This window comes from Oncorhynchus tshawytscha, linkage group LG12 (genome assembly GCF_018296145.1).
Source record: "Oncorhynchus tshawytscha isolate Ot180627B linkage group LG12, Otsh_v2.0, whole genome shotgun sequence".
NCBI lineage: Eukaryota > Metazoa > Chordata > Actinopteri > Salmoniformes > Salmonidae > Oncorhynchus > Oncorhynchus tshawytscha.
The window spans coordinates 64,115,206-64,141,399 of record NC_056440.1 but is presented as its reverse complement, the minus strand read 5'-3'; the positions used below and the strand labels follow the sequence as shown (position 1 = coordinate 64,141,399).

At 44.1% G+C, this 26,194-nt stretch overlaps 1 protein-coding gene across 5 annotated transcripts; it reads left to right on the top strand.

Annotated features, from left to right (window-relative positions):
* Positions 1-242: 242 nt before the first annotated feature.
* On the top strand, positions 243-24,616 carry LOC112263654 (pyruvate kinase PKM). Of its 5 annotated transcripts, none has more exons than XM_042330895.1 (11): positions 243-326; positions 8,361-8,539; positions 9,313-9,404; positions 15,814-15,945; positions 16,369-16,555; positions 16,743-17,013; positions 17,248-17,398; positions 17,536-17,688; positions 20,024-20,190; positions 21,740-21,921; positions 23,421-24,616. In XM_042330895.1, the coding sequence occupies exons 1-11, from the start codon at positions 283-285 to the stop codon at positions 23,525-23,527; spliced, it is 1,665 nt and encodes a 554-aa protein (XP_042186829.1). In that variant the 5' UTR covers positions 243-282; the 3' UTR covers positions 23,528-24,616. The 5 variants fall into 5 exon arrangements, with proteins under 5 accessions (XP_042186829.1, XP_042186828.1, XP_042186831.1 ...); XM_042330894.1 differs by lacking the exon at positions 243-326 and adding an exon at positions 375-442; XM_042330897.1 differs by lacking the exon at positions 243-326 and adding an exon at positions 1,546-1,680.
* Positions 24,617-26,194: the final 1,578 nt, after the last annotated feature.

The window sequence follows — 26,194 nt, the reverse complement described above, 5'->3', positions numbered from 1 at the left end:
ACAAATAAAAATACGAATATATCATAACAGCTCTCATCTAATATCTATACATCTATAGGATTTGACTGAGGATTTCACCAGGGTGAGGGCTATCTCACTGTACCTCATGGCTGTGGTGTGTGAGACGATAATGCCCTGTGACAGGTGGGGGCTTTGCCAGTGTGGCCAGGTGATTGGGTTGGAGGGAATGTCCCTCACCTGGGCAGGTGTCCATTGGTCTGAGGGAGCAGAGCAGAGTGCAGGACACAGCCAGAGTCTGGCTGGGGCCAGGGAGAAGCCAACATGGGCAGTGGCAGCAGCTGCAGCAACGTTACCGTTGAGATCAGGTGAGGACTACTGTAGGAGGGGACAGAGAGGGAGGGGTTACATGCCAGGACTGAATGGTGAACATGATGACATGTAGACAATCCCTACAGTTAGAACACTTCAACAGTGACAGCAGGTAGGAATTTGCCTCTAACTTGGCTTGATAAGGGTTAGACGGGACATGTAGTCTCTCTCCCATCTGTGATAAGAGGTTGAGTTGAGTAGGAATTCAACAATTCAGATTGAGTGAAAGGGTTTTTGTTTATATAACTACCTTACCAAAAATATATTGCATGATATAAAAGTAAGAGAAAATGTTAGAGGGAAACTATCAAAGGTTTGTGTTGGGGAAAAGAATATTCAACTGTAGTTTAGCCACAGTAAGCTAAGCCTCAGCTAAGCTCTTCTTCCTAATGAACACTAGAGGGAGCTGTTGATTATAAATGACCTCATTCTCAACTGTTATACCAAAGATACTGGCTCCTGCTTTTATCTGTGGTTATACTGGTGCTGCTGACAGACCCCTCTGAATTCCCTGAATGAACTGTTAAAGTGACATGTTGTGGAACTTGCCTTGCATGATAAATAATATTGTAATGTAACTACAATTATGTCAAATATCGTCGTCATCATCATCGGATACTATGTGTGTGGGTGAGAGGAGTGGAGACTGGAAAGGAGAGAAGTACTGATTTGTTTGAGAGTGAGATACAATCATGTTCTTACATATTTGTTACTTACACAATAATATAACCTTTCAGTCATGGTGCATCCCATGAGGCACTGCGGCTTCGAGGATGTACGTGCATCTTTTGGTGTGTCTTTCCTGGGATTTTCACATCTCCAACCACCATGATGGGCATACATTTATGCAATTATTGACTATACAGTGAGATTGAGCATAGTGTCACTGAAATACAGGTAATTGAATATAAGACCCTATGGTACCCAATCCGATGTTCAAGAAATTATACCGTATCTCTGAGTCACATGTCTGCCCCATGCTTTAGAGATACTTCTCAGGTTCCTGATTGGACATCAGCGGTATCGCATCACCGCACTTTCATTATGTTCCTTTATGTAAACTTTCCCTTGGTTTATAGTTCCAAGCCCTAGGTTACCGGGTGTTTTTTTTCTTCTTCAAAGAATACATCAGAAATCATACATAAATACATTCTAAATATGTATGAATTACTGAAACCATATATCTCGATTGAATGCATTATATCATTTGAATAGCGACTTACTTCTTTATCGCGGATGGATACGTGATGGATCGGACAAAAAAATAGTTCCGGTTGAGTTTGGGAGATCACCTTGAGCAGCTGGGTGTAAGAGAAATACGTCAGTCTAGCAGTTGTTCATCGAAGTAAGGTGAGTCTCGTCACAAGATAGCTAGCTAATGACATGATGTACGTTTGTTTTGCAGGACTTCTGTCACCAAATGGCCATTTTATTAATTTTTGACGGTCTCATATTCTGTGTTGCCAGCTGGTTTCTTTAGTGGCATAGTCCAGGCAATGGATGTATTCCCGAAAGAAAACTGTCTAGATAGTAAGAGGTAGTGGTCACTTTGAACCATCTTAAAACCGCAAACCATGTGGTGTTGTAGTCATACAAAGAATGGTGTCGTTTGTCATTGATTAACTCGGTGTGATGCAGCTTTCTCAAGTTAACTATTCATACAGGAACTTACTACTTAATGACTATTTTTCTGAGTGGTGTTATTTGTCGTGAACTAACATGGTATCAGTCTAAAACATGTATTTTAAAGCGGGGAGAATTGTAAAATACAAGTGCGCGTGTCTTGCGTGGTGGGTGTGGTTGACCGATGAACTTGGAATTCCATTGGCCAGTTTCTCTTCGCAATATCTTAAAATCGTGAAAATGTGACGCAGAGATGGAAACGTGCCCTGTGGCGCATCAGTGGATGGATTGTACTGCAAATTGATGACTGCGACTATTCTCATGTTACCATCTTATTATTAAAACTACCGGTTAATTAATCAGATATGTGCGGTCCACCCAGCCTCCTGAACAAAACGTTTATTCGCACTGTGACTTGCAGTGGTCTGGTGTCCTTTTGTTAGAAATAAGTCTACAACAAGCACCTTTACTGCAGTAGTGTGGCCTCACTGACATGTCAAACTATAGGGCTCTATAAAATCTGCGATACGGTGAACGCAGACAAAAAAACAAATTTTTATATGGCCCTAAATATATCACAATGGATTGGCTTTGTCACTGGGAGGGGAGTCAGTGCAACCTTCTAGAAAACCTCCACTGCAGTGCCTGTTTATTGACTAGTCATGCATCAATACCATAGCTCTTTCTATCAGTTAGCCTCCATCAAACCCTGAACTTGGTCAGTTCCATGTCTCCCAGCTCCCAAATCAAATGGTCATGTAGGCCTTCCATTTTTTTATTTTTTTATGAAGCATGTCTAGATTACCTTGAACAATTAGCAAATTTCATATCAAATGTATGCTTAGTCAGTCTCAGAACTAATTTAGGCTTCACATTAAGGTTTAGTGCTCCTCTTAAGTCTGGTTAGGACTATTCCTGAGATTCTCAGCCATTGTTATGTAACAGATTCTTCTGGCCCAGAGCCCTGTGTAGGAGGAAATACAAGCCACCCTGGCCCTATGCTGTGTAAAGTATCAGCCAGGTCACTTGAGGGAGCCGGTTTCTATTTTGGTGTGCTAGGGCATAGGAGCACTTCTCAGTAGGTGAGGAATCTTGTGTTATCAGTGGGGCAGGAGGGGCTGGGCTATACTATGTCCCAACATAGTGCATCTCGTAGGGGTGTGAGAGGCCTAGGTTATAATGTATACTTCAGTACCCTATCTGGCAGTCTGCATAGCCAGAGTACTGGGGTGGGAGCACGTAGGCTGCAGGCCCCACAGTAAATGTCTAAAATACTCCCACTATGGTGTCACCTTTTAGTCATTTCCTGCTGTAACTTTCCAGAGTGTTAAATATCATGCAATAGCCCCTAACGGTGCACAGGGAGAATGACTGACTAGGCACCTCTTCCTCTGAAGTTTGTTCTCAATGAGGTGAATAACTACTCAGAATCCCCAGGTTGAAAACTCCAACTGACTCACTATTTTGCATGGCATACTCCTGGTCTCCTACTCAACTGCTATTGAGAGTTGAATAAGAAGAAATATAGTGTTTTGGGGTGTAGGCCTACACTGACTGCATCTGTTTTTCTGCATAGTCCTGCTGTAGCTGGTGCCACTTCCATGCAGCCTGTCATGCATAGTGGTAGCCTTGCCTCCTGCTCTTCAAATCAAATCAAATCAAATTTTATTTGTCACATACACATGGTTAGCAGATGTTAATGCGAGTGTAGCGAAATGCTTGTGCTTCTAGTTCCGACAATGCAGTAATAACGAGCAAGTAATCTAACTAACAATTCCAAAAAAAACTACTGTCATACACAGTGTAAGGGGATAAAGAATATGTACATAAGGATATATGAATGAGTGATGGTACAGAGCAGCATAGGCAAGATACAGTAGATGATATCGAGTACAGTATATACATATGGGATAAGTATGTAAACCAAGTGGCATAGTTAAAGTGGCTAGTGATACATGTATTACATAAGGATGCAGTCGATGATATAGAGTACAGTATCAACGTATGCATATGAGATGAACAATGTAGGGTAAGTAACATTATATAAGGTAGCATTGTTTAAAGTGGCTAGTGATATATTTACATCATTTCCCATCGATTCCCATGATTAAAGTGGCTGGAGTAGAGTCAGTGTCATTGACAGTGTGTTGGCAGTAGCCACTCAATGTTAGTGGTGGCTGTTTAACAGTCTGATGGCCTTGAGATAGAAGCTGTTTTTCAGTCTCTCGGTCCCAGCTTTGATGCACCTGTACTGACCTCGCCTTCTGGATGGCAGCGGGGTGAACAGGCAGTGGCTCGGGTGGTTGATGTCCTTGATGATCTTTATGGCCTTCCTGTAGCATCGGGTGGTGTAGGTGTCCTGGAGGGCAGGTAGTTTGCCCCGGTGATGCGTTGTGCAGACCTCACTACCCTCTGGAGAGCCTTACGGTTGAGGGCGGTGCAGTTGCCATACCAGGCGGTGATACAGCCCGCCAGGATGCTCTCGATTGTGCATCTGTAGAAGTTTGTGAGTGCTTTTGGTGACAAGCCGAATTTCTTCAGCCTCCTGAGGTTGAAGAGGCGCTGCTGCGCCTTCCTCACGATGCTGTCTGTGTGAGTGGACCAATTCAGTTTGTCTGTGATGTGTATGCCGAGGAACTTAAAACTTGCTACCCTCTCCACTACTGTTCCATCGATGTGGATGGGGGTGTTCCCTCTGCTGTTTCCTGAAGTCCACAATCATCTCCTTAGTTTTGTTGACGTTGAGTGTGAGGTTATTTTCCTGACACCACACTCCGAGGGCCCTCACCTCCTCCCTGTAGGCCGTCTCGTCGTTGTTGGTAATCAAGCCTACCACTGTTGTGTCGTCCGCAAACTTGATGATTGAGTTGGAGGCGTGCATGGCCACGCAGTCGTGGGTGAACAGGGAGTACAGGAGAGGGCTCAGAACGCACTCTTGTGGGGCCCCAGTGTTGAGGATCAGCGGGGAGGAGATGTTGTTGCCTACCCTCACCACCTGGGGGCGGCCCGTCAGGAAGTCCAGTACCCAGTTGCACAGGGCGGGGTCGAGACCCTCTTGGCTATGACTAGCATAGTGGCTACAGGTGCTGCGTAACGCTAGTCAGCAGCACAGCAGAACATGGATACTTTCTGCTGTGTAATGCAATGCAGCACAGAATGCAACGGTGTCACCCGACCAGTGATGTATGACTACTGCCACCCCATTGCAGCATGATGCAATGCACTAATCCCAGGCTAGCACTTTGTTTTCTACACAGACTTACCCTGTGTTTATTATTAGAATATACATCCACCATTTTAGAACCCTAGGGGTGATATGACCTAGTGCTGCCAACATCGTTTACCACAGCACACTGTCTCATGTTTAGCCGCAGTATCAGGGCACACAGCCTGCTCCATGGATGCAGAAACCTGGACTGTGTACTGCAGCATGTTATCCTCGCTGAAGAGGATTTATTCCTGAGCCCTGCGTAGGCAGGCAAGTCACTCTACCAGGAGTTCCTGCCTGTCCGGTTAGCTCTGCTGTTGTTCCTGCTGCGCTCAGTGGGGACCGGGGGGGTCACACAGGCTGGACATCCTCTGGAGGTCTGTAGCAGCTACGTCCTTGTACGTCCACAGGAGGAACAGAAGGGTCTACTGGTACGTCACATAGCTGAATGATGAGACTGACTCAATGTAGCGCAGGGGGTGAGCTAGGCTTCTCGAGGTCACCAGTGTAGGTTTATAGGCTATGTCAGTGTCGTCATGGCTGCTCCTAGGGTGTCATCTGTATGGCAACTTCTGGCCATGTTGCCAATGCCAGTGGAGACATCGCATTGTGTGAATTTGAGTAAAAGCGAGGGTGAGGGGCAGTACGTAGGCATGGAGAGCAGGGAAGCATATTTGGTTCCAGTGAGCAGTGCTGTTGGAAGAGTTTGGAGAGGATTGATAGCAGCAGAGCAGCTCTAAAGTTAAACCTAAGTGACCCAGATGCATGTCTTACTGGTGTGAGTCACTGGCCCCAGGTCAACCCTTTACATACTTTACATCTTTGTCACAGGCATATGAATGGTGGCTCAGATTGGCCTGGCATGGCCTTGGACTGTAGAGCATCTTTTGGTGATCCATCAGCCTAGCTGTGTTAGTCACAGGGTAGGGAGGGTTTCCTGAGGAAGCATAGCTGGGTCATGTCAGGACTCCACCAGAGGCTGTAGGATAGTTCCAAACTAGTCCCTGTTGATTTCATGGGAATAAAATCAGTGACCATATAAAAAGCAATTGCACTATAAAGTGCCACTGTATGCATTTTGTAGCCTACGGAACTGTTTTCAATGTGCAAATGTTGAACTTGATATCTGCAACCTCTTGAGTTTGTTGCTGGTTACATAACCAGCCCATCACATGTCTCAACCCCCCCCAAATAAAATCACTGTTAGGCTTCCTGCAGGCTGCTATAAATAGTGTTTTCCAGGGATATCATCACAGATCATGCTGTGTACGCAGTTGGGAGTCTGTAGAGAGCAGGATGTGACCGTGCTCACGTATAACACAAGGCTGCTGCCTTTGAGGCTCTGACGTCACTGAGCTGCTGCCTATTGGTTTTACTGCTGCTGTGTGGCAGGTTCCTGTCACGATTCATTTACACACTGAAAGAGATGAGCTGTGTGTAGGCCTGGTTCTAGAGGGTAGCATGCTCTAAATAGTAGTGGGGTGGTGGGGGGGGTCGGTAGTTACATATCAGGATATTATTTTTGACAATATATTATTCTGACAATATCGCAATATTATTTTTGTGCTAGTTGGCTGTACCTGCACCGAAACTCCAGTATTTTTTGTTTTCATAGCTTTTTTTCCCATGACTGAGCGCTTATTTTCTTATGGCTCTCTCGTCCCTCTGCAGCTGGCATATGGTGAGCAATATGTTTCGAACATCGAATCGCAAGAAAATCACAGTATCGACTCGCAATACATATAGGATCGTGATAATATCCTAAGTTTCCAGGCAATTCCCAGCTCTGCTGAAATGGCCTACTTGCAGAGAGGAGAATCTGTAGCCAAATGAATGAGAACAAGGAGGTTTTGGGGTGCAGAATACATTGGGTAATGCAAATGTTAGGCTAACAAATTTAGCCTCTGCTAATTCAAGCTAGGTGAGTAATTTTGAGGGGAAATATGTGATTGTGCTTTGCAGTAAGCAGGGCTACTGAGGAAGATAACATGCTCTTTCTGTCCCTATGCATCCTGCAGATTCTCATCTGTTTTTAAGTAGTGTCTTAGAGGTCTGTAGACTAACAGATGTAGCCTATTAGAAAGCTTAGTATTTCCTAGAAGCTCCACCTTGATGCAATCAGTGAGCGTGTTCTCTGTTCATGTGAGTGTTACTCTATAATTTACACTGGGTGAAAGTCAACTCTACACTGGTTAGTGTTTAGGCTAGTCCAGTTTGGTAACCCTGTCTTGTATCCAGGGCAGCCCTCCAGGGATCCCCCTTGTCATGCATACCTTCTGTCTGTGCTATGTTCGCTATCTATTGCCACATTCCTGGGTTACAACACAACCATGGCAACAGAGCCCCTGTCGCAGCTTGCAGAGTTGCCTCGGGACTCCACACACTCAAAGTAGCGACGCTCCACCTTACACAAACAGAGCTACCTCATTGACTTTCTTAGCTTGCCCTAAAGCCATGGATAATTTGGCCTGACCTACAGTACCTGTACAAAGAGCCTGTTTTGTTATACTGTCAATACGGACACTAGAAAAGGGAAGTGTTTTGACTTTTGAGCAAGATAACTTTATGGTGCTATGAAGTAACCTATTGGGTTTCATGCAGTCCTTCGCAAAATGTCCCCTTGTTTTCAACAGCTCTGTATTGAACCATGTTGAAAGTGATCTGTCCTGGGTCGGAGGAAGTAATGAAAGCACTGTGCCAGTCAGTGCTGCGGTTGCCATGACTTGCAAACAGCTCAATGTGCTTCTCAGTGAAAGAATGCTGTGGAATGTTACTGTAGCCCAGGCTGTATTATAGATCAATCGTATTTAGGCCCATGTCTTTATTGTCTATGGTGCAGCCTGAGAACCAGCAGGGAAGGGTTTCAATCACACTTCCTTTTTCAGATGTATTCCTCTTTTGAATGGTGTCCTCATTCCACAAACAAACTGTTATTTGCACAGATGTCAGTTGATACAAGGCCACACACTGCCTCCAATAAGCTGTTGCGTGCTAATTCCTGAGGCTATACAGTGTTGTAGACTGGTGGATCTAAAGTTGATGGTTTCATGAACCAGTGTGGTCCTCTGTGTTTAATGTGGCAGTCCAGTCCACAACCTGATAATGCCCGAGATTGGCGACACTGAATTGAGTGAACCGTTAGCACCTTACTGTCTTAGTAGTATGCCCTTCATATTACCTCATCTCTCTCCTCCTCCAGGACTTCTTCAAAATCTGCCATCATGCCCGGTTCAAAGTCTCAAGACATGGGCTCCGCCTTCGTCCAGACGCAGCAGCTCGGTGCTGCCATGGCCGACACATTCCTGGAGCACCTGTGCCTGCTGGACATCGACTCTGAGCCCACCACCGCCCGCAACACTGGCATCATCTGCACTATTGGTCAGTGGCTACACACACGCTAGGCTAGGGCGGTATCCAGATGGTCTTACCTTCATACTGACCTTGTGCCATCTGGGATATTCGGTAATACCGCCACTGAACACAAGGGCTGCTATTTTCAAACTCAACTGAACTTCTGTAATTCGAAGGTTAGAAATGCTAACAGGTATATGTACAATCCCATAGAAAATGCTAACGAATACATTGCCAAATGTCTGACCTAAACTATTTGGAGGACAGACAGCCATCTAGCTGAAGATGGGATAACTAGCTACTAAATTAGTAAACCAAATGCACAACTGCATAGCTTTTAGCACATTAACTTAATAGTTGGCAAACTTTTAGTTCCATACTGTAACTAGATCACCTGGCGTGTGCTGCACAACAGTGACCGACTCGCAAAGCTACTGTCTTGTTGTGTGCTTGTAAACACCATGTGACTGGGGACTTCTGAGTTTCATAATGAAAAAATTAAGGTGCAGGTGAAATTCTTCATCACAAATTGACTGCATGTATTTACTTAAAGTAGCTACAAATATTTATTGGTTTCAACAGTATTGAAAAACCATCCCGTGGCTATTTCCAAATACCCCGGTATGCGGTATATCGCCACACACAATGGATGCTAGCTTTCAAATGTCTGTAAGCCTATACTGTTTTTTACATCGAAGACCCTCTACTATAGGATGATGCTGTGAAATACCTACTGTATATCATCACACTGTGTGTACTGATGTTTAAACCCGACCTCTAACCCTTATCTGTCATAACAGGGCCAGCCTCCCGCTCTGTGGACATGCTGAAGGAGATGATCAAGTCTGGGATGAACATCGCTCGCATGAACTTCTCCCATGGATCTCACGAGGTGGGTTCCCTAGCATGTCTAGACTGCTGCAGTGGAGGATGATCAGACTGGATCCAGACCTAAACTTTATATATCTGAATAGTAGTGAGGGGGGGGGGAGACAAACCAATACATAGTCAATAGTTACATATCAGGATATTATTTTCACTATCTCTCTTTTTGCACTATTTGGCTGAAACTGCACAAACGTCAGTATTTTTAATTCATAGCTTTTTTTAAATGGGGAGCAAATTTCTTTGCAGTATTTATTTCCATGACTGATCAAAACAGGTTTCTCATTGCGCCCACTTGTCCCTCTGCAGCAGACATATGGTGAGCAATATGTTTTTTAAACATATATGGTGAGCAATATGTTTTTTAAACATTGAATTGCAATAAAATCACACTAATGAATCGTGATGCGTATCATATCGGCACCAAAGTATTGTGATCATATCGCGATTCCAATTCCCAGTTCTACTGATTAGCACAAACCCACAGTCTGTTTTGATGAGCTTTAAATCAAGTTTAGCTGCACCAAGGTATAATTATTTTTTGACAATAAATCAATACATCAGTACATTGTGTGTGTTATATCACACATGACAATTGGACTAGGGGGTACAATGTCCCTTAAGGTCCTTGTAATGTGATATGTATAGAATTATAATTGTAACTGCCTTTTTTGTTGGTAGAGTATTTAATTGTCTTAAAATATAGTTCAATTTATTTTTGTAAGAATGTGTAAATGTACATTTTGAATATGAAATTTGGTCAAAAGAATAATGAAATGAATTACATTGTTTCAACTTATTTCTATTGTAGGTAAAGAATCCATGCAATACATCTCTCTATAATAGTGTGAAATCTTCATGTGTTCAATTATAAATCTATTGATATCTTAACAGATTCCTTACATGGAGACAATGTCAAAAAGATGCAACACTGTTTTGAGTGGTTAATTCAAATTGTGCCTTTTTCTAATGGTGTTTTTCTTCAACTTCTTCATATAGTGGTTGGCAGGGTAATATTTAGAAAATAACCAAATTAATGAAGTTCCTAAGTAGGTGTGTGGCATGATTCAAACTTTTTTCCAACAGATATTATCAATAAAACTCTTCCAAAAAGGTATGACAGGGTATAGATGCAACATCCTGCTGAAACAAGGTTTGTATAGCTCTGAATGGCCCAAAAGGGGGAAAAATACATTTTTCCTACTGAGTCAACAGGGTTAATTAATGGAAGGTAGGTTCTGAGGGTCTGGTCTTGACACGTTCCTGAATAATAAAGCAACCCCTGAGGGAATGGCATCTAAAACAATTTCAAGATCTTTAGGTGTTACAGGGATCTTATATAGTGATAAGAATTCCTTATAACTAAGTAAAAGACCCTCTTAATTTACCAGTTGGTTCACCAATAGGAAATTATTTCAGAACCGATATTCTAAAAACAAAGCCGTATTTTTATACAATGTGTCCGGATTATTCCATATCTGTGGATAAATTATGACTAAAATCTGACAGAGCAGTTTCACTGGAAGTTTGTCAATATTATAATTGCCAACCAACCAATGAAGTAAAGGCCACCAGAAGTAGAGAAGACATGACAAGGAATAGAGTTCCACATAGAAGAGGAATAGAGTTCCACATAGAAGAGGAATAGAGTTCCACATAGAAGAGGAATAGAGTTCCACATAGAAGAGGAATAGAGTTCCACATAGAAGAGGAATAGAGTTCCACATAGAAGAGGAATAGAGTTCCACATAGAAGAGGAATAGAGTTCCACATAGAAGAGGAATAGAGTTCCACATAGAAGAGGAATAGAGTTCCACATAGAAGAGGAAGGAGAGTTCCACATAGAAGAGGAATAGAGTTCCACATAGAAGAGGAATAGAGTTCCACATAGAAGAGAAAGAGTTCCACATAGAAGAGGAATAGAGTTCCACATAGAAGAGGAATAGAGTTCCACATAGAAGAGGAATAGAGTTCCACATAGAAGAGGAATAGAGTTCCACATAGAAGAGGAATAGAGTTCCACATAGAAGAGGAATAGAGTTCCACATAGAAGAGGAATAGAGTTCCACATAGAAGAGGAATAGAGTTCCACATAGAAGAGGAATAGAGTTCCACATAGAAGAGGAATAGAGTTCCACATAGAAGAGGAATAGAGTTCCACATAGAAGAGGAATAGAGTTCCACATAGAAGAGGAATAGAGTTCCACATAGAAGAGGAATAGAGTTCCACATAGAAGAGGAATAGAGTTCCACATAGAAGAGGAATAGAGTTCCACATAGAAGAGGAATAGAGTTCCACATAGAAGAGGAATAGAGTTCCACATAGAAGAGGAATAGAGTTCCACATAGAAGAGGAATAGAGTTCCACATAGAAGAGGAATAGAGTTCCACATAGAAGAGGAATAGAGTTCCACATAGAAGAGGAATAGAGTTCCACATAGAAGAGGAATAGAGTTCCACATAGAAGAGGAATAGAGTTCCACATAGAAGAGGAATAGAGTTCCACATAGAAGAGGAATAGAGTTCCACATAGAAGAGGAATAGAGTTCCACATAGAAGAGGAATAGAGTTCCACATAGAAGAGGAATAGAGTTCCACATAGAAGAGGAATAGAGTTCCACATAGAAGAGGAATAGAGTTCCACATAGAAGAGGAATAGAGTTCCACATAGAAGAGGAATAGAGTTCCACATAGAAGAGGAATAGAGTTCCACATAGAAGAGGAATAGAGTTCCACATAGAAGAGGAATAGAGTTCCACATAGAAGAGGAATAGAGTTCCACATAGAAGAGGAATAGAGTTCCACATAGAAGAGGAATAGAGTTCCACATAGAAGAGGAATAGAGTTCCACATAGAAGAGGAATAGAGTTCCACATAGAAGAGGAATAGAGTTCCACATAGTAGGTCTTAAGATCAATTGGATAAATCAATTCCTAAGTATAATTGAAGTGTAGAATTCAGCCCCCTGTACTCTTGTTCATTACATCAGTTTTTTTCCTAATGTAATGGGTACGGTTTCTCCACAGAAATTTGAAAAGCATCTGGTTAATCTATTTGCTTATTTTACCGTTAATTTGTAAAGAGAGCAGCATATGTTCACCTAGAGATAATGAAAGAATGCCAAGAGTGCAGAGCTGTCATCAAGGCAAAGGGTGGCTACTTTGAAGAATCTCATATTTTGATTCAAACTTTTTTTAAACTACCTGATTCCATATGTTATTTCATAGTTTTGATGTCTTCACTATATTCTACAATGTAGAAAATAGTAAAAATAAAGAAACCCTTGTAGGTGTCTTTTGAATGGTGCTGTGTGTGTACATGAGACCTTTCTCACGTACAAATAAGTATTAATAACTACGTAGAACAATAACAGTGTAAAGTAAGTCAGAGCAGATCTGTATGCATAAAAAATAAACTACTTTCAGTCCTTGAGTTTGTAAACAAAATAGGCAGCCATCTGGTCATACAAGGGAGGAAAACTCAAATTGAGTTAACTGAGTAGTCTGGGAAATTGTCACCCAAGGCTTGTTAAGTAGTCATTACAAGGAAAATGGAATATGGATTTCCAAACTGATGAAGCCTCGTCCTCTGACGTAGGCAGGATTTCGCTCATTTTGTGATTTCTTGATCGTTGGCCACAACTTGTTCCTCATTTTTATGTCCTCCAGGCTGAGATGCTTTTCGACATGCAGACCATGGTTCTGTAGGAACGGTTTTCCAGACAGCATCCCTGTAGACTCTGGCAGTCGAGGATGATTTCCCCTTGGTCTTGAATTGTTTTGCTCTTGCCGATGCTCAACGCCGACAGTATCACCGACTTTGTTCTTCTCTGCAGGTGTAACTTCTTGGCAGATATGGATAGCGTCGCACATCCTCATTCTCCACCTCGGGCATGAAGTAGTCTCAGGATCCATCTTGTGTATTACTGCAGATCAGTGACATTTATGGTAGACATTGTTATTCTGCTCCACCTTTTCCACACTCTGTAACTGTAGCCACTAATTTTCACATCCTTGATTTTACCACACGCAAATTCCAGTCTTTTTCCAGCCTTCGATTACCATGGTGTTTGCGCCTACCATTTTCTCAATGGCGTCAGACCTGGAGTTGATGAGTAGGGACAGGGTAGCCAAGCTGTCAAGTCCCTGTTGGGTTTTTTGGAGGGTGGAGGTTTGCACGGAGTAACCGGTTAAAGAGGGGAACTCGTCATCTTCAACAGACTTTGAAAGCGTGAGATTATCCGTAGGGCAAGCATAGTTATGGCAGTTGTCTAAGAACGTTCCTCTCTTGTTTAGCAATAGAACAGCTAGCTTCTCTTTTTGTCGTGGCATGGACATGATTGGCGCGCAGCCTACTAAAACGTTACCTTGACCGCTTCCCTGCTCCAATGTCGTCATAGTCTGTTAGACATGCTTCTTTGCAAAGTATCAGCTACCTTCAGAAGATTTCGTTTGAATATGAGATGTTCTAGGTGCCAACCAGGGTGTGCAGTTCAAGGGTGATCCTGACCAGACAACTCCAAAGGTAGGCCCTAAACTGTGATGGAGCAGTGGAAACCTTACCTGGGGTAGCTTGTGCCACTAAATTCTTAATCTGTGCCTTCCTCTTGTAGCTTTATCACCCCACCCAGGATGCAGGCCTGGAGCAACCGGTTGCGTCACTCCCACTCGTCACACTGTCACCTGCTTCAATTCCCTGTTTAGTAGAGGTCACTTACCAGGCCAAAGACGCTTCCTCTGTCTTAACCTGCTACACTCAGGCAGGGGGCCTGAGCCACTCACCTGTCTCCTGGCCCTCTACTGGCTGTGCTGTGTCATGGAGGCTTATCAAAATGTTAGGAAGGGCACTTCCACGTCTTTATTTATAGCTTCATGAAATTACATTTCCTCTTGCTGAAACTAGACCTGGCTTCGTCTGACTAGCTGCTCTTAACTACATTCCAGCATATACTTATCTTGGTGTAATTTGGCACTGCACTATTGGCTCCCTTTGATGCCAAGGCTGTTTGTGGTGATACAGTAACAGAAGTGCAGTATAACTGGGAAAGAGTGAATGGAAATGAAGCCCTGTGTGATTACCTACCAATTAAGTGCTTAGGTAAAGCTCAGGTTACCCAGATGGAGAAATGGCATGAGCCATCTGGGGCAGCTGTCTCCAAGGGTAGTGCTAGCACTGCCACTCAATACCATTAATGTAGTTGTGATGTACATGTGAACAGGCAGGTTGTAGTAGCATATTTAACTCTTTGTAAACCGTGTTCTCTTGAGTAAATATTCAGACAGTATGACCTGGACAAGGTTTCATGTTAAACCCACGTGTTTACAATTGAAGGGTATTGCACTGTGGTGCCTAATCTGAATAGGGACTAGGCATAAATCAGTGGTTGACATTAAGCTCTCATGGGTACTTGCCCATCTGGCAAGTTGGGAGCAGTTTTCACATGCCTGAAGATTATGGTTACTTGTTCAAAATGTATTTGGTTTTACACTTGCACATGCTATAAATTGAATTCTTTCACTCCAACATGGGGGTATGAAATCAACTTTTTGATGAACCAGCCATAGTGTCTGGTGAATTAAAGTTCAGCTGAATATAAACAAATATTTTAAATCACAAACTCTAACTTGCTTTTCTCTATCTTGCTGAGAAGAGGTATTCATGATGTGGATTATCAACTCCACTTTCTACAGTAGTCAAGTAGATGGTGTTCTTTTTGGCAAACTATACCTTCAATGATGAGGCTCGTGAGGGAGTTGCTTTTTCCACAAGCCTTTTTGTCATGGCAAATTTAATGAAACTTTAGACCCACTTCCTAGCTAGCACACTAGGCAGCAAAGTCAAATGAATATTCTGTCTAAACTGAAACATTTGAATTGTGAGGTGATTTCCTAAATGGAGGACTACAAGCGCCACTTGATCTGTGACTTGCGCTACTGACATGGCTGCATCTCTCTCATTGAGAGTTGAGACATGCCGTTAACAGCATTAGAAAGAGTTTAAATTCACCAGATTTGGTTGGTGTTAAGTGGTTTTCCTTGTTTGATTTGTGAGCTTAAATTTTGTGGGCAGTGGTTTTATCATTTCTATTATTTTAAACTATACAGAGGGTAGCTAGATGTTTGACCTACTGGTAACAGTTGTCTAGACCATGTCCTTGATTGTGGTCATATTTCTCACGTTTATGCCCTGATACAGTATGTTGTCAGCTGATTATGCTCAGTTGTGACTCATTACACCTACACTAGGTGTCCACCCTCTGAGTTTTCCCATGCCTGGGCCATCTCACTTCATCACTGAAATATAATATCAATGTCTGGCTGATGCGTTGTTGCTTTAGTGTTTGTTAAAAGCCTGTTCAAAAAATAATTTCCTTTTTTATAGAAAATGTATTTAAAATTCTATTCTCTGTTCCACAGTACCACGGTGAGACCTTTAAGAATGTGCGTGAGGCCTGTGAGAGCTTTGAGGCAGGCAGCATCCACTACCGCCCCGTGGCCATCGCTCTGGACACCAAGGGACCTGAGATCAGGACTGGACTTATCAAGGGAGTGAGTAGAAACAACCAAATACCATGTTCCCAGCACTGGAGGCCCTATCCAATGTTTACTACACATTTTGTTGTACATAATATTGAGTACAGATGTAGGATCTTAATTTGAGCCAGTTTGCTACAGCAGGAAAATAATACTGCAGCAACGGGAAATTAGGATTATAGTTAATAGACATTTTGTAGGTGTTGATCCTTTTTTTTTTCTTAAGGCAAAATCAAGCCTGAAATTTTAGTGGAATTGCAAATTTCATAAGCCACCTTCAACTTCAAATATACAAGGTTTACATTTACTGCATATTTTGGACTACTTCAAGCTTGAGATTGGTATGGTAAATTTCAAACGCCTTTTTCTTCATTGAGTGGTTGAACTCCCCCATAGTCGTGATTCCTATTGAGACTCATCCATGGTCCTGTGTGTCAGAGTGGCACGTCTGAGGTGGAGCTGAAGAAGGGCAACATGATCAAGTTGACCCTGGATGATGCCTATCAGGAGAACTGTGATGAAGACAATCTGTGGCTGGACTACAAGAACATCACCAGGGTGGTGGAGCTGGGCAGCAAGATCTACATCGACGATGGACTCGTGTCCCTCCAGGTCAAGGAGATCGGTGAGTTAATGTCTGGCTCCCACTTAAGAGCTGAATAGACTAGAGAATATTCCTTTGCAGAGCTATGAGCCCTAGAATCCCCTCACTTACTGAACTTTTGCGTGGTTAGAGGATGGCCAGATGGAGCTTCCTATTCTTTATAGCCTGGAGATGTTAACGCTGTCTCCTCTTCAATGTGTGTCCCCAGGTGAGGACTACCTGATGTGTGAGATTGAGAATGGAGGGACCCTGGGCAGTAAGAAGGGTGTGAACCTGCCTGGTGCTGCTGTGGACCTGCCTGCTGTCTCTGACAAGGACATCTCTGACCTGACCTTCGGCGTGGAGCAAGGAGTGGACATGGTGTTTGCCTCTTTCATCCGTAAAGCAGCCGACGTGCACGCCGTCAGGAAGGTGCTGGGAGAGAAGGGCAAGAACATCAAGATCATCAGCAAGCTGGAGAACCACGAGGGAGTTCGCAGGTCTGTGTGATGGCATTAAATGCACAGAAATACAAGCTGATTTTTAATTTTTTTTTTAATCCTTGACTAGTAGAAATTGTGCTCGACTGGCCTGTGCCCAAAATCCTTACATTCCGTCAATCAATTGACATTAAAATAAATGGCATACAGTATGTCTTATCATAGTTTGTAAACACGATAGGAATGTTAAATCCGACTAGTACGTCTGAATCCGGTTTCCCGTCCCCTGTGCAGGTTTGACGAAATCATGGAAGCCAGTGATGGCATCATGGTTGCCCGTGGAGACCTGGGAATTGAGATCCCCACAGAGAAGGTGTTCCTGGCCCAGAAGATGATGATTGGCCGCTGCAACAGAGCCGGCAAGCCAATCACCTGCGCCACACAGGTCAGTTTAGTTGTGATACCTAAAAAAAAAAGACATTTCTATTTCCACAGGCATGCTACAGTTTGTTGTGATGTGAAAGGTTGTGTGTTATTTCACTGTTGGTAGCCTGACATTGTGAACCCCTGTGTTTCCCACAGATGTTAGAGAGCATGATCAAGAAGCCCAGGCCCACCCGTGCTGAGGGCAGTGATGTGGCCAATGCCGTGCTGGATGGAGCTGACTGCATCATGCTGAGTGGAGAGACCGCCAAGGGAGACTACCCACTGGAGGCTGTCCGCACACAGCACATGGTGAGACATTGCCCCCTACAGTTACCCTCCAGTACTGTCCTTCAGTCCGGGTGTCATCAGCCCCGGACTTCCACTGGTCCTGACCTACACCTTATAGACCTATCAACAGCAGGTTCAGGGCTACTGGAAGTCGTGTTGCTGATGACGTCCCATTCATTTCCACTTACACATTTATCATATTTTTATGTCTTATGTGATTGTTTGTCAGGGTCAGCAAAGCAATCTGGATTCAGACTGTTATATTGAGCCATAATGTTGTAATGATCCATAATGGTTTGCTCACTAGGTTTTAATAGTACAGAGTGTAGGACATGGGTGGAGAATCTGGCTGACGCTGCCCTCATTTCCTTCTACTTTCGGCCCGTCATTGGACACTGTGCTATCTAACCTCCAAACAAGCTTCAATGCCATACAACACTCCTTCCGTGGCCTCCAACTCCTCTTAAACGCTAGTAAAACCAAATGCATGCTTTTCAACCGATCGCTGCCTGCACCCGCATGCCCGACTAGCATCACCACCCTGGATGGTTCCGACCTTGAATATGTGGACATCTATAAGTACCTAGGTGTCTGGCTAGACTGCAAACTCTCCTTCCAGACTCATATCAAACACCTCCAATCAAAAATCAAATCAAGAGTCGGCTTTCTATTCCGCAACAAAGCCTCCTTCACTCACGCCGCCAAGCTTACCCTAGTAAAACTGACTATCCTACCAATCCTCGACTTTGGCGATGTCATCTACAAAATGGCTTCCAACACTCTACTCAGCAAACTGGATGCAGTATATCACAGTGCCATCCGTTTTGTCACTAAAGCACCTTATACCACCCACCACTGCGACTTGTATGCTCTAGTCGGCTGGCCCTCGCTACATATTCGTCGCCAGACCCACTGGCTCCAGGTCATCTACAAGTCCATGCTAGGTAAAGCTCCGCCTTATCTCAGTTCACTGGTCACGATGGCAACACCCATCCGTAGCACGCGCTCCAGCAGGTGTATCTCACTGATCATCCCTAAAGCCAACACCTCATTTGGCCGCCTTTCGTTCCAGTACTCTGCTGCCTGTGACTGGAACGAATTGCAAAAATCGCTGAAGTTGGAGACTTTTATCTCCCTCACCAACTTCAAACATCAGCTATCTGAGCAGCTAACCGATCGCTGCAGCTGTACATAGTCTATTGGTAAATGGCCCACCCATTTTCACCTACCTCATCCCCATACTGTTTTTATTTATTTACTTTTCTGCTCTTTTGCACACCAATATCTCTACCTGGATACATGACCATCTGATTGTTTATCACTCCAGTGTTAATCTGCAAAATTGTAACTATTCGTCTACCTCCTCATGCCTTTTGCACACATTGTACATTGTATATAGACTCCCCCTTTGTTTTCTACTGTGTTATTGACTTGTTAATTTGTTTATTCCATGTGTAACTCTGTGTTGTCTGCTCACACTGCTATGCTTTATCTTGGCCAGGTCGCAGTTGTAAATGAGAACTTGTTCTCAACTAGCCTACCTGGTTAAATAAAGGTGAAATAAAAATAAATAAATAAAAGTCAGGCCTTTAACAGCTGGCTCTAGTTCAGCTGCTGCACTACTCTCTGGATGCAAGCAGGAGTGACTCAGCAGTCCTTGAGCAGCTGCCTAGGAGTTCACTGCAGCACCATGTCCTTCACACTCTTAACCTGTTTTCGCCTCTAAGAATGCATTGAGTTAACTGAAAGCACTGTCCTACACAAGGACTGACATTAGGCTCAGACTAACTCTGCCTCTTAACAACTTTTCTTTTACGGTCTTTGAATGTTTTCTCTCAGTTTTTTTATTGGACTTTGGAAGCTTTCTTCTTCGTTTAATTTCCTGTTCTACGATCTCGTCACATGTGACTGTACAAAGCAAGCATGTTATAACACCAGTTGACTATGTCATCTGCCCATCTCATAACCTCTAACCAGCTAACTAGTTTGAATGAGCAGTCAGTTTGGGTGGTATGTAGTATCAGAATGTAATTCTAACGATAGAATTACCATAGAATCATAAAAGCAGTTTAGTGTGTTCTAATGCTGTGATGTGTTGCGGTGTTAGATGCCATAGCTACATGGACTGGCTGCAGTGGCCCATTGGATGTGTTTTTAACGTGTGTTTTGTTCTTGTCTCACTAAACTGCACTCTGACTAAACCTAAATTTCTCTCCTTTCCCTCTGCCTACCTCATCTCCATCTCCTATTCCTTTCACCTTAACGTCCTACCCTCATCTCGTCTCCTATCACTCTTTCCTTATATCTGTCTGTCTGGTGTTCTCCCTGTCTGTCTGCTACATCTTGCCTGTGCCAGATCGCTCGCGAGGCAGAAGCAGCCATGTTCCATCGGCAGGTGTTCGAGGACCTGCGGCGTGCCGCACCACACTCCACCGACCCGGCCGAGGCGATCGCCATCGGAGCCGTGGAGGCCTCCTTTAAGATCTTGTCCTCTGCGTTCATTGTGCTCACTAACTCTGGAAGGTAGGCAGGTGGATGTAGCACGGCTGTTTGGGAGGGGGACTCAGGAGGTTTGTGAGAAGCCGGAGTAGGGAGAGACAGGGACTGAATGAAAGAGCATGGCACGCGTTTACAGGTCCTTACGGTCACAACAAACTGGAGATCACTGACAGTTGACTCGTTATAAGAAGAGTCTATATATCTGGTAGTGCCTCTGATCGACAGCCAATGTTTTAGTGGTTACATCCACAACTCCGTAAATGAACTGGACCAGGACTAGATGGGCGTTTGCCATGCCTCTCAGGTGCAAGGCACGCCTCGTGGTGGTGTGACTGAGTGTAACCCTCGTGCCCCGGGCCCACCCTTGCACTCAGATTGCTCGGGAGGCTGAGGCAGCCACCTTTCACAGACAGCTGTTTGAGGAGCTGCGACGCACCACCCACCTGACCCGGGACCCCTCTGAGGCCGTGGCCTGTGGCGCAGTGGAGTCCTCATTCAAGTGCTGTGCTAGCGCCCTCGTCGTACTCACAAAGATAGGCAGGTAGGAGGAAGACTGGGAGGAGAGAGGCAGGTAGGAGGAAGACTGGGAGGAGAGAGGCAGGCAGGTAGGAGGAAGACTGGGAGGAGAGAGGCAGGCAGGTAGGAGGAAGACTGGGAGGAGAGAGGCAGGCAGGTAGGAGGAAGACTGGGAGGAGAGAGGCAGGCAGGTAGGAGGAGGAAGACTGGGAGGAGAGAGGCAGGCAGGTAGGAGGAGGAAGACTGGGAGGAGAGGGGCAGGCAGGTAGGAGGAGGAAGACTGGGAGGAGAGGGACTTACAGAACATGCAACTCTGACCCTTAACATCCTGTTCCCCTACATTAGATTGGTGGGGAACGGTTGCATGGTCCCAGATAGACGTCGTCGTGTCCCCCCTGTGGGTGGAGACAGTAATATGAGCTGTAGAAGGGTGGGGGAGTGTTATGGGTTGTTCTAACAGAGGCCACTCTGTAGACAGATCTGTAGATGATAAATACAAGTAGAACACTATTCATGAAGAGTCCTCAACATTATTGGGAACACCTGCATTGGTAGAGCCATACAGTTTGTCAGGGTAGAAGGTTCCACAGTCGTTATTGAGTTGTGTTCACTCTCACATCCGCTGACCCTTTTTGACTGCTCAACCGTGACATTTTCCTAACTATTTTTAACTCTCATTGTGATGACTTTGTTTGACCAGTCTAGAGTGACTGTCTTTGTAACCCCCAACACAACCGACAGGATGAAATGTTAATTTGATTGTGGCTTGTTTAATGTTCACATTGAGACATCCTTAGACTTAGTGTAGCCATATTCGTTGACGTCTCCCATTGACATAAATGCATATTTATTTTACTATAGTAGGTCCTCCACTAATCAAATAATTTTCCTAATATTTCAGAAATGCATTTTAAGTTTCAAATCTACCCCCTTTCTAGATTTTGTGTAGGTTTTGTTCAAGCCATATCTGCTGCCATTCCCATATCTGAAATGGGAATGTCAGCAGGCCTTGGGTGTGTCCTTGGCTGAAGGAGTCTGAGCTGTTGTCTGTGTGCAGGTCAGCCCACCTGATCTCCAGGTACAGGCCCCGCGCCCCCATCATTGCTGTGACTCGTAACGGCCAGACCGCCCGCCAGGCCCACCTGTATCGCGGGATCTTCCCCGTCTTCTACAACAAACCTGCCCACGACGTCTGGGCCGAGGACGTCGACCTCAGGGTCAACTTCGCCATGGAAATGGGTGAGGGTCTGCAGCCATTATCTCTCTTCATGAGATGTAAGATCAACTGGACATCTATGATATTTAGTGTTCACCAGAAGAAGAGAAGCTCGGTCAGTCCGTCAGCTTCCAAACAGTCTAAACCACGGGGTCTCCAACCTTTCTGTAGCATGAAAAAAAAAATATATATAACGTTTCAAATGGGCACACTAATCCTCTCCCCTGCAACCCTTTTGTGTCATTAGTGTTGAAGAGAAAATATTGTGCTGTTTTCTGTCAATATACCTGGTAAAACAATTAAGCAATAAATAAGGCCTGAGGAGGTGTTATATGGCCAAGACTCCACGGCTAAGGGCTGTTCTTACGTACGGCGGAGTGCCTGGACACGGCCCTTAGCCGTGGTATATTGGCAATTTATCACAAACCCTTGAGATGCCTTGCTATTATAAACTGGTTTCCAGTGTAATTAGAGCAGTAAATACAAGTTTGTCATACCCGTGGTATACGGCTGTCAGCCAATCAGCATTCAGGGCTTGAACCACCTAGTTTAATGGTTAATAAATCACTAAGGGGGCCCCTATAAAATATTTTTAGTTTCTTCTCCAAATTCTGTTTTATATTTAATATCTTGGTTTTAGATTTTGTTTTTCACTGCATGCATTTGAGTCAACTCTGACAGACCCAGTTCAGAAGCCCAGCTCCATTAGCAGCATATTGTAATTTACAATGGAAAATGTGTGTATGCAACAAATGTTAGTGTGTCGTATCACACCATCAATTCATTCCTCGAATCATACAGAAGAAGTTTGAAACTAAACGTATCGGAGTCCGTGTATCGAATTCTCTTGAAAGGGAACGATGCACACCGATACTAACTTTCCTTGCTAGCTTACAGCTTCAGTTAAAATCAATTCACTATCCTAGAACTTTGTTTGATCATATGCCTTTTTCAAAGCTGACTGTCACCAAACGTTCACTGGGTTAATCATCTTTCCCTCACGTCTCCCCCGCCGAAGTAACTGCATGTGCCTCATGAATGACGGTCTTAGAAACAGCTTGCACATTTAAAAGGAGAGTGCTGTTACGTTGCAAATGTTGATCAGTACAATAAAGTCCCGAAGGGAAGCCGTCACCTGTAGCCCCAGGAGACAAACTGAAATCAGCCAAAATAAGCTCAACCCAAAGCATCCAGTGAGTAGGCCTAGGTTACATCTTGATATACAGTGTCAATAGATTTACTATTCACATAAATTATTACCGTGATGTAGTTGGATTGTTTTTACCCAAGTCAAATTGATTGTATAATTGCTTCATTAATGGCTGTCTCAAATGTTCATTTTTAAACATTCCAAATGTAATATTGAACTCAATCTGCCCAAAGATTTGTCAGGTCAGTGTTGTAGCCTAGTTTCTGTCTCCAAGTGCCATTCTCTGACTCTGGATAATCTCTTATTTCTTGCTCTGGTATTGCCGATGCTGGACCTGGTATGGTGTTGACAACTGTGCTCTTTGTTTCCCAGGAAAGGAGCGAGGGTTCTTCAAGGAGGGAGATGTGGTGATCGTCCTGACCGGTTGGCGCCCAGGCTCTGGCTACACTAACACCATGCGTGTGGTTGTGGTTCCTTGAATTATGACTACCCTCCTTTCCCCTTCTCACCCCTCCACTGTCTTCCCCTTGTCCCTCTGCTCACCACCCCCTCTCCCATCACCAGGGCTGACTTGTACATCCCACAACAGTTTAACCTCACTGAAACAAACACCTGGTGGTGACTTGACCAATAGGAAATCTCCTCCCCACGACAATCCACTCCTCTCCAGGGTTCCCCTCATGTAGGTGTGTTCTGTGCTCCCCCTGTACCCCAATCTCCAGGGTATCTGTATGCGCCCACCAGAAACAGCTGTATTTATTCACACAAACAAAACCATGTATGACTCTTACATTCAAACCAGACTGAAAGGCTAGGTTGCAGAGCTATCGATCTGCGCATCCCAGGCGCTTCTGTTTTGAGGGGGAGGCGGGGCACACCTGCTGTACTGTAACTAGTAAACAAACCACACACTCCCATTCCTATAACGCGAACAAAATGGCGGCGACCCGAAGCCAACAGCTTTTTATGACCCTGTCATTTAAACTCTTCTCCCAAACAGCTCCTGTAGTGTTGTCTGTATTTACATTGTGCACTGTATACTTGCTTTCTTTACACTCTCAATCTACTGTAGACAATGTTACATCCTGTGTTATACTGAATTTAGATTCTGGGCATCCAATACCACATATTTTGTCTAACATAGAGAAATCCTATAATGTATTGGGTGTCTGTTAGTTTGACTACAGTTTTTGTTTTGTGTGTTGAAGTATTCTTAAAGCCCTCACATTTATTTGTATTTTGGTCATATAACTAAGTTGGCACTTATGAACCACTAGGCTGTAGGCTGCTACATGGTTCTCTCAAATTAGTGCTGTATGAATTCAGTACTTTGAGCGTCTTTCAGAGGGCACTGGGGGTGGATAAAGGGATGAGTTGGACATGCCCCCAAACCTCTTCATTCCTCCTGCACCTGCTCTCTTGTTCCTGTAGGTGATCTAGTGTGTGTCTAAATGTCCAACTGCTTCTTTGATTGTGATGGTAGGGTGTAAGGTCTAACAATGTTAACTGGTGTAATGAGTTGTCCTTCATGACTGACTGGATTTCAATCATTAAAAGAGACGAGCACCTGTCTTGTTCCTGTCATGTTATTACGGCAGTCTTAAACCCAGCTATCCTCTTAAGGTCAGACAGACCATTTGTGTACATGCCATCTCAGAACGGCTTGCCTCTTTTGCTGTGTTGGAGCTACTCACCACTGACGAACTGTTAACACTACAGTACATAGAATTTACACTCCACATGTGCCTCAGTTCATTTGATTAATGTGGTCTTAATACTTCAAGGACTCCATAGACTCTATGATATCAAGAAATTAGGGAAAGTTAATGAGTGTACTTGAAGCCAATTTCAGTGGGTAATTTTATTGAACAGAGGTAAGAAAGCGGTTTGTCACTGGCAGTCCTGGCTGTAAAACCACCCACACCTGCCTGTGTGTCTGACCCATCACCTCAGCCAGGAGCACAGTGCCTGGGATATCCTGGGGCTCTCCTTCAGGCCACATACAAGAGAATCGCCAGAGGTTGAGTCTGACCGACTACGTCGTTCTAACAGTTTGCCAAGCGCCATCTTTGCAGATGTCTTGTAATGTAACCACTGCCGAGATAGGTACAACTGTCCTGAGGTACTCAAATAAAATGTCACATGCACTTAATACAACCCGACTAGACTTTATTGAGCAATGTAGAGTAAAAACATATTTGCTAAATGAAAATAAACTCAAGGTTTTGGTTTCATGAGCTTCAATAAGGCTGAAAAATGTCCATACACACAAAGCTTATTTCTCTCGTGCACATATGTTCGCATTCCTCCTTTGCCATGCTAATCCATCCACCAGACAGGTGTGGCATATCAAGAAACTGATTAAACGGCATGATCTTTAGATGCAACTTGTGCTGGGGACAAAGGGCCACTTAAATGTGCTGTGGGCAGTATCCTCTGTAGCAACTTAGTTGAAGGCTGAGCAGTTGCCATACCAAGCGGTGATACAGCCAGTTAAGATGCTCTCAATGGTGGATCTGAGGGCCCATGCCAAAACTTTTCAGCCTGAGGGTGAAGAGGTGTTGTTGTGCCCTGTTCACAATTGTTGGTGTGTTTGGACACAGGAACTTGAAGCTCTCATCCCGCTCCACAAGAGCCCCATCAATGTGAATGGGGGTGTGTCCGGCCCACCGTTTCCCGTAGTCCAAGATAAGCTCCTTTGTCTTGCCACGTTGAGGGAAAGGTTGTTGACCTGGTACCACACTGCTCATCGTTGTCAGGGATTAGGCCTACCACCGGCAAACTTAATGATGGGGTTGGGCGCGGCCATGCAGTCGTGGGTGAACAGGGAACATAGGATGGGACAGTGTGGCGGATGTGTTGTTGCCTACCCTCACCACCTGGAGGAAGTCCAGGATCCAGTTGCAGAGGGAGGTGTATAGTCCCAAGCTCCTTACCTTAGTGATGAACTTGGATGGCACTATGGTGTTGAACTCTGAGCTGTAGTCAATGAACAGCATTCTCACAAGTGTTCCTTTTGTCCAGGTGGGGAAGGGCAGTGTGGAGTGCAATAGAGACTGCTCCATCTATGGTTATGTTGGGGTGGTGTGCAAATCATCTCACAAATATTCTCTCTCCACACAAATATATATTTGTATTTCATGAAA

Coding starts and splice junctions, on each gene's coding strand:
- LOC112263654 (XM_042330894.1), top strand. CDS start 381: ATGGTGAACATGATGACATGTAGACAATCCCTACAGTTAGAACACTTC. Junction 9,405..15,813: donor TCTCCCATGGATCTCACGAG/GTGGGTTCCCTA, acceptor TCTGTTCCACAG/TACCACGGTGAGACCTTTAA. Junction 21,922..23,420: donor CAACTTCGCCATGGAAATGG/GTGAGGGTCTGC, acceptor TTTGTTTCCCAG/GAAAGGAGCGAGGGTTCTTC.